General features: G+C 52.8%; 2 protein-coding genes across 2 annotated transcripts; one reads left to right on the top strand and one right to left on the bottom strand.

The window, feature by feature from the left end:
- The first annotated feature begins 1,806 nt into the window (after positions 1–1,806).
- LOC119097786 (larval cuticle protein 16/17-like) lies at positions 1,807–4,080 on the top strand. Its single transcript, XM_037220756.1, has 2 exons — positions 1,807–1,837; positions 3,316–4,080. The coding sequence occupies exons 1-2, from the start codon at positions 1,829–1,831 to the stop codon at positions 3,715–3,717; spliced, it is 411 nt and encodes a 136-aa protein (XP_037076651.1). The 5' UTR covers positions 1,807–1,828; the 3' UTR covers positions 3,718–4,080.
- Positions 4,081–6,092: 2,012 nt separating this feature from the next.
- LOC119097785 (RRP15-like protein) lies at positions 6,093–11,152 on the bottom strand. The gene is made up of 6 exons (XM_037220755.1): positions 11,016–11,152; positions 9,829–9,913; positions 8,388–8,716; positions 7,999–8,084; positions 7,474–7,654; positions 6,093–6,314 (listed from the first exon to the last, which is right to left on the bottom strand). The coding sequence occupies exons 2-6, from the start codon at positions 9,878–9,880 to the stop codon at positions 6,165–6,167; spliced, it is 798 nt and encodes a 265-aa protein (XP_037076650.1). The 5' UTR covers positions 9,881–9,913; positions 11,016–11,152; the 3' UTR covers positions 6,093–6,164.
- Positions 11,153–11,432: the final 280 nt, after the last annotated feature.

Here is an 11,432-nt window from a genome sequence, read left to right as displayed (position 1 = left end):
GCGTAAACTGCGACTGCTTTAAACAGTTAAGCGCTTAAGAGTTTGCTAAGTCATTGAGCCATCACGTCATCCGTTTAAGTTTGCATGGCGATCTGTGCAAGCTTGCAGCCCACTTCCCCGCATCGGATTATTTAACGCAGTTCATCGACTGGCTATGTTGGCTGTTAGCCGGCATCAGTCACGTATACGAGGTCATACCAGGCCACCATTAGCTGTGTCAGGTCAACTGACGAGTTTTCCACTAAGATCATTGCTACGCTAATTTGTGATAAATCAGTGGATTTTACTGGTGCATTTCAAAACTATTGACGTAAATGTCATGTGGACCGGAAGTGGAGACAAACTGTAACTACTTAGATGAGGCGAACAGAAATACTGCCATGACTTGATCTAACCTTGACAGAGACTTCAAAATTGCAAGGCTGTGCGGCCGGAACCAATGCGGAAGACTAATAAAAACATATATAATAAACTAATATGCGCCCCAGAAGCTTCCGAAGCAGTCAAAATATGTTTTGGCGATTTGGGGGGCATTTTGGGCAACCTGTAATGCATCAGTCTTGCAAACGTTGAAGACCTGAGTGGGGCGGATGAGGGCTGTTGGTTGCCTTAAAAGCACTTAAAACAGTGCTCCGATCGGGCGATTAGATCCTGCGGCACCACAGGGGGGGGGGGGGGGGAGGGAGGGGGGGGGGGGCGCATGGCACCACTACGTTTACCCCCGCTCCGTCACACGCGGTCGCGGTTGTCCAAATGCCCTAGACGATGTAAGGAAATATCCACGTCTATTAAAATGCGTGACAGTTGTTATGGGCATAAAAGCAAGCGAAGTTTAGTGACTTAATGATCGAATCATCCTGCTGCTGTTCGAAGAGCAGTTGATGCGGCGTGACAGCTACCATTGGTCTGTTACAGCGTTTTACCTGTACCAATGCCGAAACTTCCCCAAAATATTGAGGATGGAAGTGACATCGCTGAGTTCATCCTTTCTATGCGGCGCCAAAGTTCTCAGCTTGATTTTTGGGATTTGGAGGATGCGTGCATCCCCAATTGTCAATAAAGTTATACCCATGATACAGAGCCAAATGGCGAGCAGTTGCCTCGCGCATTTTATATAGACCTTCGAAGGTAGCAAAACCTGAAGCACCAGAGACAATTCGAGCCATCCGTGGAGTAAAGCAGTTGAAATGGGCTTATGTCTCCCAACGAGTCGTATCAACGCCCCACTTATTGCCACAGACCATGATTACCGAGGGTCGCGAACTCTGGCTGATGGTGATAACCTTCGCGCTATGGCACGGTCATCTAACAGCGCAAACTGACATCCAACCACGAGAACGTCTTATGCCATGGTGATAACCTTCGCACTACGGCACGGTCATCTAACATTACATACTGACATCCAGCCACGAGAACGCCTCATGTCAGGGAAGCGAGATACTGAGCCTGACTCATGGGTAATTCTATCTACTAAACCACCAGGAGCTCCGGCGCTCCAGTGTTGCCTACCCCATCACACATGCGTCACCATCCGCTGTGCCCTACGGCGCGGCACACCTGGGGTGCGGTGGAGATGGGGCTGGGATGCCCCTGGGGGGGGGGGGGGGGGAAGGAGGGACTGACACCCCCTCTCACCGGGCGACCACAACGTCTCACCACAGACAGCCAGTACGGCATCGCATTCCAGCGGCGTTTTTCGAGCGTTGCTCATCCGATTGCAAAAAGGAGTCTATGCCCGGGATTAGCGCGAGGCGGCCGCCGTATAAAACGGTGCCGGCCGGTCGGTGCCATCACTCCACTCCCGGACCGCCTCCCAGACACCGCAGCCATGAAACTGGTAAGCCGCCGCCGACGGAGACAGAGGCACGAGTTGATTACGGGATATCGGTAGGAAGCTTAAACCGCTTTGAGAATGTAGCCAGAGTCTAACATCCATGAAAATCTGGACTCGGCCCAACAACGCCATTTACATCCCCAGTCATTTCTGTTAACTTTCACATCCGACCGCGGCACTAAACCTGGCCGTCTTCGGTTGCCTCGGCACCTTAAGAGGGGTCTATTCCACCGGAAACGATGGAAATATGCCACTTCGTTGAAGGCACGCCCAGGATTTGCGACCGAGGCTGTACCGCTAGGATTTACGGTCCTGGGAAATGCGGTGGAAGAGGGAGGTTACAAATTCTAGGACCGAGTCCAAGCCTCATTCACAGCACGTACGCACTAAGGACAGACTTAACACGCCACCAGCAATACTGGTGCGGGACCTAAAGTAGCGAAGGGTCATCATTGTTGGTTTGCCCTGGTGCTCAAAACAATCGCGTCAGCAACGTACTGTCACATATCCACTCGGCTACCCGCTGATCTCGTCCCTAAATTACTGTTGCTAAGTGCGGCATGTCATTGCCAGTGGTAGTCGATAACCATCTCATCGCAAATTACTTAAACTGTGTTTAAAAATGTCGCGGTGAAAACTGCACTCCATCCTTACTGTAAGTGAGGACTAAGGCCCAATTAGCACCAGGTCGCACCTCTGTATTTTAGTTGTCATTGTCAACTACATCAATTGAATCCAACAGTGAACATGAAGCCCCCCCCAAATAAATTCACTGCATTTCATTTGCTAAGGTTCCACAACTTGTCCAGTTGTGCCTCGGCAGCGACTTTGGCACCAGATGGATAAGTCTGCGCTCCTCACGGCCTTGATGCGACTTCCCGCGCAACCGGTTCACTTTCATTCCTCTGATCCAGGGCATCAGCGCCCAGATCGCTGCCGCGGGAACTAATCTCATTGCGCTGACCCGTACCGGTCATACCGCTGTTATAGTTGCAACCCTTCTTAACCACTGCATTTCTTGAGCGCACGGCTTAAGTGTCCCCACCCGGTGAACCACCCTGACGTGCCACGTGACCTCCCTCTGAGCGTCTCTCTTGACCCCCTCGTGACCGTTTCCCGCGACCTCCCTCTGAGCGTCTTCCGTGACCTCACTCTGAGAATCTCCCAGGACCTCCCTCTGGGCGTCTTCCGTGACCTCACTCTGAGAATCTCCCAGGACCTCCCTTTGAGCGTCTCCCGTGGCCGTCTCCCGGACCAGGTCTTCTGTATCCGCGCTCCAACCGTCCTCCTACACTGTGCGCTGCTCCCCTCACGTCACCTCCCTCTGACTTTTTCTTGTGGCCGTCTTCTCGCAGTCTTAGGTGATTAGTTTCTGGCCGTCTTCGTGACTGCCCTCTGACCGTGGTCGTCCTCCAACTGCTTCCGTAGCCTTCCTCTGACCGTCTCCGTGACCGCCCTCTGATCGTCTCTCGCTCCGGCAGTCGCTGATCGTTCTGCTGGCGTGCGCTGCCGCCGCCGCCGCCCAAGAATCCCTGGAGCTCCCCGTCCAAGACGCCCCGGAGCCCGAGATCGTTGCCGTCGTCCAGGAGCCCAGCGTCTTCGTCACCGACGAGAGCCAGGCCGAGATCCTGAGCAGCGACTTCGTGCGCGACGAAGAGGGTGGCTACCAGTCTGCCATCGTCACCAGCAACAACATCGAGCAGACGGCCAGCGGCAAGACCACGCCCGGTGCCGAGCCGGAGACGGGCACCATCAGCATGAGGGGCGAGTACTCGTACATAGCCCCCGACGGCCAGAAGATCAAGGTGGTCTGGTACGCCGACGAGACGGGCTACCACGCCCAGTCGGACTCCATCCCCGTGGCGCCACCGGCGCAGTTCTAGGTCAGGGGTCGGCTCGCCCGCATCACCGGCAGCGTTAGCTCGTTCCCGGTCCGGGGTCGGTGAACTGGAGTCTACCTGGCGCCCCGCGCCCCGGGCTGCCAGGTCTCATCTTAGCTCACGAAAGCAGCAGCGCGGCAGGCGGCGCCGGAAATGCTAGCTGCTGGACTGGCACGTGACATTTGGCTTGCGTTGGGTGACACGGAAAGTCCATCCATTCGGCGTGCCTCTCTCTCATTCAAACGCTGGTGTCCAAACTTCGCCTGGCTCGCGGTCGTCGTCAACTATCTTTCATTCCGTGGCGATACTCGCACGTATGCATGCTTGTCCGAATACATATCATCTTCGTAAACGTTTGCCTTGACGTTCGAACTACCCTCGCCATTCGACGCACTCTCTTCCTGCCGCTCGGCGAAGGCCGACCGGCGCATTCTTCGTCCGAGCGTGCACGACTCGCAAACCCACACAGGTTGCCGGGGCGCCTCGGCATCAGCTCAACGGCTGGCGATGAGAATGGCTGACACCGCATGATGCCTTAACAAGCCGAGGCATGCAACACATAAGCATGTTTAAACCGTTAAAATCTGCAAGAGACCGGAGCTGCCAGCGCTTCTCGCGTCTGAGCCGAAGGGGCTCATTGCTGGCCGAAAGGGCTTTAATTCCAGCCAAAGCGGAACGATACAGAACCATGGACCGTTAGACCTTGAGACGGTCATTCCAACGGCAGATTCACTTCAGTTCCCAGTATGTAGTTGACTCGCATGCAGCGGTTTGGTGCTTGACCAGGATGTCTTAGAGTGAACGAGTGCATGAACCATTGAAACTGCATTTCACGTTTGCGCGTATGAGCAATAGATGATTAAACTACCCCGGAATGCGTTCGAAAGTCGCTGGAGAATGAGCTTTCAGTGCGGCCGATTGTTCGCGTTACGGTAAGATGCTATCTCGCAATTTAGAATTGCGTAGAGCACTGCCCTGCTCATGTTGACTGCAGCTACGTATCACCCAGAGTGGAGCACCGGACTCTCCCTGCACGCCGCAGGGAGACTCCAGCGGGCGAGTTTGTGCAGTGTGCTCGAAAGCACCGCCACTTCAGCGTGTGCCGCTGTTTGCCTCTGTCCCGGTGCAAGAAGACCACAAGCTCCCGAATGGTACACCAAACTCCCAGTCTCTCATTTAGAGCACCAAGCTCCCAACTCCCAATCAGTGCACTAAGCTCCCAAACCCCCAAGTAGGCACCAAGATCTCAAGCTCCCAATTAGCGCACGAAGCTCCCAAGCTTTCAGTCAGTGGACCAAGCGCCCAAACTCCCAATTAGGCACCAAGATCTCAAACTCCCAATTAGCGCACGAAGCTCCCAAGCTCCAAATCAGTGCACTAAGCTCCAAAACTCCTAATCAGCGCAGCAAGCTCCCAATTAGTGCACCAAGCCCCCAAGCTCCCAGTTTGTGCAGCAAGCTCCCAATTAGTGCACCAAGCTCCCAATTCTCACACGAAGCTCCTTAGCTCCCACGGCGCGAGAGGCCGCCGCCTATCGATCATGTTCCGCCAGCCTGGTGTCAAGAGCATCGTGTAATTCTGTTCCGTCAGGTAGTGCAGTCAGTAACGGTCCTAACGCGCAGCAGGCCCCAGTATTGCGTATAGCGGGCAATAACCAGACTGCAGGAAGGCGCGGCCTCGCTCTGTCTCAGCATCCGCTGCCGGCAGTGGTCCTGCACGAGCGAACAGTGCTGCACTCACACACGGATGCTGTGCACGCGACTCGCTTCTCCTGCACCTTTTTGGCTGCGCTCTGCGACAGGACGCCGACGAGAAATTCTAAACGCCAATAAAAACCCAGCGACGGATGGAGAACGTCAGAATACATCACCGGCATTCGCACACCGTTCGGTCAACGAAGGTCACATGCCACCCTTTCCACCAGTCTCTAGCGCACATGGAAGAGGCACATGCGCTATACGGTCTTCACGACACAAGGCCGCGCACCACAAAAACAGGAACTGTTTATCGCTGTCAAAAGACTTACCCGCTGGTCATAACACGACAGTTATGAAGTCCTTGAGAAAAAGGTGCATGCGGATACAGCAATACGGTAGTTGATGCGCTATTGTTCACTCATGCGCTGGTATGCCGACTGTTGTTGCAGCTTCCGTACGCGACATTCGTCCCTGTTGAAGGTTGCGTCACCGTCCATTCGCATCCCTAAAACCCTGTTCTGCTCATATCGCGCGACACGATAAAAAGCTCTTTGACATTAGCTACTATGATATCATATAGAATAAAGGAGCCAATATGAACCAACCTTAGTTATCCGTATTCTACGCAACCTTCAGCATCCCAATGGACAGCTTGGGCAAGTCTAGAAAAAAAAACACATATTTAGTCTCCTGTGTATTGTCTCCATCTCACCGTGCTGCCCCCTCCCCTCCCATCTAAAGGTCAACGCCAGGTCACGCGCTGTCGTCGGACTCGCCGGCCGACCCGTCGTCGTCGGCCATATCGCTGTCCTGGTCCCAGTCCTTGAGGCCGGCCTCGGGCAGGTAGTCGTCCCGCAGCACGCTCCACGAGGCCCGGCCGTCTGCCGCCTCCTCTCCGTGCTCCTGAGATCAGGTCGCGTCCACCGGTCAGGTCACGCCCGCCGCAGGTCAGGTCTCGCCCACCGCCGCTAAGGTCACGCCCGCCGCAGGTCACCTCAGCCGACGGCAGCAGCGCAAATAGCTCCCCGGTGAGCAAGCTCACTCGGCGGTGGCGAAATATTATCCCCTCGGTACACGCAACTACGACAGGCTAGCCGAGGCGGTGTTTGTCAATTGCGCCGCGGCCTGCGCGGCACTGGGTCCGCATAATACACAACCCGTTCTTACATGCATTACAGCTTCAGATCTCGACATGTCACGCCCTGTCACAAGTACACTGTGAGTGGCAAATCCTTCCGCTTTGCAAAACTTCAAAATAATACCGTGCCAGGGCTCGTGAGCCAACAAAACAGGGTGCAATCATCAGTAACGCAGAGAATTAGCAAGCACCGTCCACTGCAGGGAGGACTCTGAAGATGACGCGGCAGCCCCACCGGCAAAAGGGACATGGAGCCCACACTAATTTGGACCAAAGTCCCCCAATCAGGCCCTCTACCAAGTCCACCGGACCACCGATGAGATTCCCCCGGACCACCGATGAGATTCCCCCGGCCCACCGATGAGATTCCCCCGGACCACCGATGAGATTCCCTCGGACCACCGATGAGATTCCCCCGGCCCGTGCTCGTCCGAACATCGAGCCGAGCACCGAGCGGCAGCCGGGCACCGAGCGGGGGCACCGAGCGGTGGCTGGGCACCGAGCGGACAGCCAACCGCCGAGCGGCACCCGAGCACCGAGCGGACAGCCCAGCACCGAGCGGCAGCAGAACACCGAGCGGCAGCCGAGCACCGAGCGGACAGCCAACCGCCGAGCGGCACCCGAGCACCGAGCGGACAACCCAGCACCGAGCGGCAGCAGAACACCGGGCGGCAGCCGAGCACCGAGCGGCAGCACCACCCTCTGTCCATCAGACACTGACCAGCGTCTGCCTGTTTCCATCCCCCGGCCCCAGCCGCCACGGTCTGTCTGACTCTGTCCAGCCCCCGCCCTCTCCATGTCCCTTTAGCCCCGGAGGCCGTGGTCAGAGGTCCACCCTCCAGAGGTGCACTCCGTGGTCCAGAGGCCCGCGGAGACCCTCGCCACCAGACGGCCCCGCCCACGCCTCTCGCCCGCAATGCTGACCTGGGCGGCCGGCGGCGCCGGCTCGCTGTCGACGCCCGCGCGCAGTCGCTCCAGGAACGCCTGCTTGCTGACGCCCTTCAGCGCCCGCTCCGTCTTGCGGATGGAGCCGCCGGCCTCCTTCAGCTGGCCCTGCACCTCCTGCTGCTGCTTCCGCACCGCGTTGAACAGCTGCACCACGCCCCTGGAGGCGACGGGCGAGGTGAAAGGGCTGCGTGCGCACCGCGACACGCTCAAAACAGCTGGCCACGGCCGCGCGCACCGGCTGTGGCCAACGATCTGAAGCTGTGTCGTGCTTACTGATCGACAGGGGTCAGGAATGGACGACACGGCCGTTTGGCTCGGTCGCATCATCAACGACAGCCTACTTACAAGCTAGCGAATACCATCGTTGTACACAAGGATGGTGAGCCTCCTGTGAACACAGCAACACATTGCTATAGTAGATTCAAGTTCGACCACTGGATATGGGAGATGACTGGGAATGCATGATATTGATTGTGGCCAATGCTAATGTACTCCACATACCTTGTTGCAATCTTGCACAGGGTCTTTTCCCTGTCTTTCTCTCGGATGTCAGGCTTCTTTCGTCCCATCACTTCCCATTCTCGAAGCTGAAATAAAGTAGCTAGTCAGCAAATGGAGAACACGTCTGGGGCATAACATATATTTTCACGAGTAAATCCATAGCAATAAGGCGCTACACACACATCTCAGAACAACAGACTCACTTGTCACGAACAGCGAATGGAAGATCAGATCAGTCAGTGTACAAGATAGTATGAGTATGCTGTGTCAGTGCATGATGACCAGGTGAGGAAAAGAGGTAAACCCACGGATAACAGCGAATAACAATGGATGACCACACCCGACGATGGCCATCGATACTTGAAGGAAGTCGCTGCGTCATGAGTTACCTTCTTCCGCCTGTCGATCTCCGCCTTCCTCCGCACGGCGCGCGGCCGCACCGTCGAGCGGGACTTGGCCGGCTTCTTCTGCGCCTCCTCAGGCTCGGCTCCCTCCACTTCAAACCCTGGACCCTGCTCCTGCTTCTCCTCTTCTTCTTCCACTTCCTCGGAGGGCACAGTCTTTTTCGCCTTGGCTAAGACGACGTATCGTTTTTTGGGCGCGGGCGCGCTCAGCAGCCGGGTCATGACGTCGGCCCAGCCCTGGTTCCCAGCCTCAGACTGGCCGCTCGCAGCGCCACCTGCGCCATCCTCGGCGTCCGAGGCGACATCTGACGTGCCTGAAACAAACACCCACTGATGGCAGGAGCTTCTGGAAAGTAATATATTGGCAAGTCGAGCTAAAAATAGTCTTGCTAAGTGGGAAGTGGTCGAAAAGAAGGTGAATTGTATGACAGAAATGCAAACAAAATTTTAAAAAGGTTTCCAGAGTTGACAGGAAAGGTTTAAATTTATTTTCTGGTTAATTTCTACAGTTTTAATACGCCAAAAACATACTACCGAAATATAAACGCATGAGTCTCTCCATTCCTCTGTTGGTTTTTTTCTACAATACGACTTACCACCGTCATCTATAAATACCACTGGTGAACTACTTTTTGGTCCCAGCACATCACCAGCAGAGTGGCGCAGTGGAAGCGTGCTGGGCCCATAACCCAGAGGTCCGTGGATCGAAACCACGCTCTGCTAGTTTTTCACTTCAGACGCTAGATAGAAAATGTGTGCAAGGGCGATCTTAGACGCTGGGCAATTCAATTCCTACAACCAATATATTCACCATGTTGACAAACTACAGCGTTTTGAACCACTCACACTGTGCATTAGATTTATCATGCTCACATTGCATTATGTTTCTCATGCTCTCACTGTGCATTACATTTTTCATGCTCTTACTGTGCATTAGATTTCTCATGCTCTCACTGTGCATTAGATGTCTCATGCTCACATGGTGAATCAGATTTCTCATGCTCACACTGTGAATCAGATTTCTCATGTTCTATACTACTAATTTAAACCTGCAATTTAACTTGAGTCATCATTATAATTTTGGTTATTTTCAGCAGCTCCATTTTCTTTCATGACACCATGACTGACCTGACTGACCAGCACTAAGGAACTTTGGTTATCAATGTGCCTAGCCCAATACAGAGAAACGCATTTCCAGGCATTTTGGGCCTTTGGACAGGCAATTCCTAGTTGATGTACCATGGCCAAATGACAAACATGACTGGGTATGCAACATTTGGCATCAGGCCTAGTCATGAGGATTGTCTTCTGATTTAGTTTGAGCAACACCTAAGCCATCAGTAGCTTTCTTGAAAACTGTTATACCTTTTGACCTGCAAACAATGTACAGTCATGTGGATCATTAGAATAGCCACAACACACATACCTCCAATGTCTTGCATCATGCTGTCTTCTGTAGCCATTTCTTTTTCAAGCATTTAAAGGTTGCCTGGAAAAACTGTGCAGCAGATCTGGAAAATCAAATGCATGTATATATGACATATACAATGCAGATGTCTGAAGGAAAAGAACATATTTGTGATTGCTTGTCCTTTGGTGGATAATGCAGTACAGCATGGCCTCTACCAGCTACTTCATTAAACCTAAAAGAAGCAAGATATTACCAAGTCTGCATTGAATGATGCTTGCTCCAGTACTAACACTTCCAGGTAAACTTCAGCCAGAGTTCCCAGTCTGCAGTCACACATGGATTTTTGGAAATATAATAACGTGCCTCAGTTCCTCACTCACACAGGACCTGCCTGACGTGCTGCCTCAAACGTCACATGTAGTTACCTCCCACCTGACCTGACTGACTAAAAGTCAAGATGTAAGTAGGTGCTGTTGTGATGTAGCTTTTTGTGACATCAGAAGTAGCAGTCATGTAAGGATGTTGTTAATGAAGGGATGCCCCCACATGCAGCATCATCTGTGATTAAATTTGAGTGCTCCCTCACTAGAGCAATAATGATTTAGTCTGTTTGGGGCTGAGGTTCCCACAAAGGTAATGATATGGGCTTTGGGAAATGCAGGCTACAATGGTCATAGTGGCACCAGTTGGGTTTCCACTGTCTGTCACAAAATGCTTGATGTAAAAACTCATGTGTATCAAATTGCCCAGTACACTGAGCTTCTTGCTATTTTAAATAAATAAGGAGCTGCAAAATTATGTGGGTGGCAGATGACCACATGATGGAGAAAAACAACACTGAATATGCTATACACTTACATGTGCTATACACTTACATCTTACCATTCATGACTGTCAAATACCAAAAGGCCCTGTATTTGATTATTTCAAAGCAAACATGTCACAAGTCACTTCTAGTTGGTGTAGCCAGTGTCAAAATGTACATAGAAAACAGCAACTCATGCTGAAAACAGCATACCAATACCACATGTGTAATTCCTGCAAGATTTCCAATATACCTGGCAAAACAGCATTTCACCAGGAATAACCCGTGCACAGGCGGGCATCATATTATGAAGTGGAGATACATTATCAGTGTGAAACCTCAGCCGACTTGAAATTGACAACCACAACAAAACCCAGGTATTACATTTACCACTTACCTAAGGAAGCACAGTCCGATCTTTCTCTGAAGAGGAACTACTGCGAACTTTATAACACGGACTAATGCAATGCTTTGTTTGGAAACCACACAGGAGACTTAAGCCGCGCAATCAACTCTACCATTCCTCCAACGATCCCAAATAAGAACACCACGCGGCCCACATCAGCACAGCGCAACCTGCATGAATGTAACAGAGTCGTCGTTGTTGTAGAACATGTAGGCATATGGCACCAAAATCCTTGACACCTGAAAGTTATTTCCGCACGGTGTGAAGAGAAGCGAAGAGAAACGTCAAAAAAGCTGCTTCCGGTAACTCTCAAGGCGAATCAGTACGGACTTTCCAAGACTGGAAGGCAAAATTAAAAAAGAGACCATGAATGCAAGGAGTTGTGAGCAGATGACACCCAGCTTCTTG

The sequence above is a fragment of the Pollicipes pollicipes genome, unplaced genomic scaffold (genome assembly GCF_011947565.3).
Source record: "Pollicipes pollicipes isolate AB1234 unplaced genomic scaffold, Ppol_2.1 Scaffold_43;HRSCAF=48_pilon_pilon_pilon, whole genome shotgun sequence".
NCBI lineage: Eukaryota > Metazoa > Arthropoda > Thecostraca > Pollicipedomorpha > Pollicipedidae > Pollicipes > Pollicipes pollicipes.
Note: the sequence above shows the minus strand (reverse complement) of the source record. Positions and strands in the feature narration are given on the sequence as shown.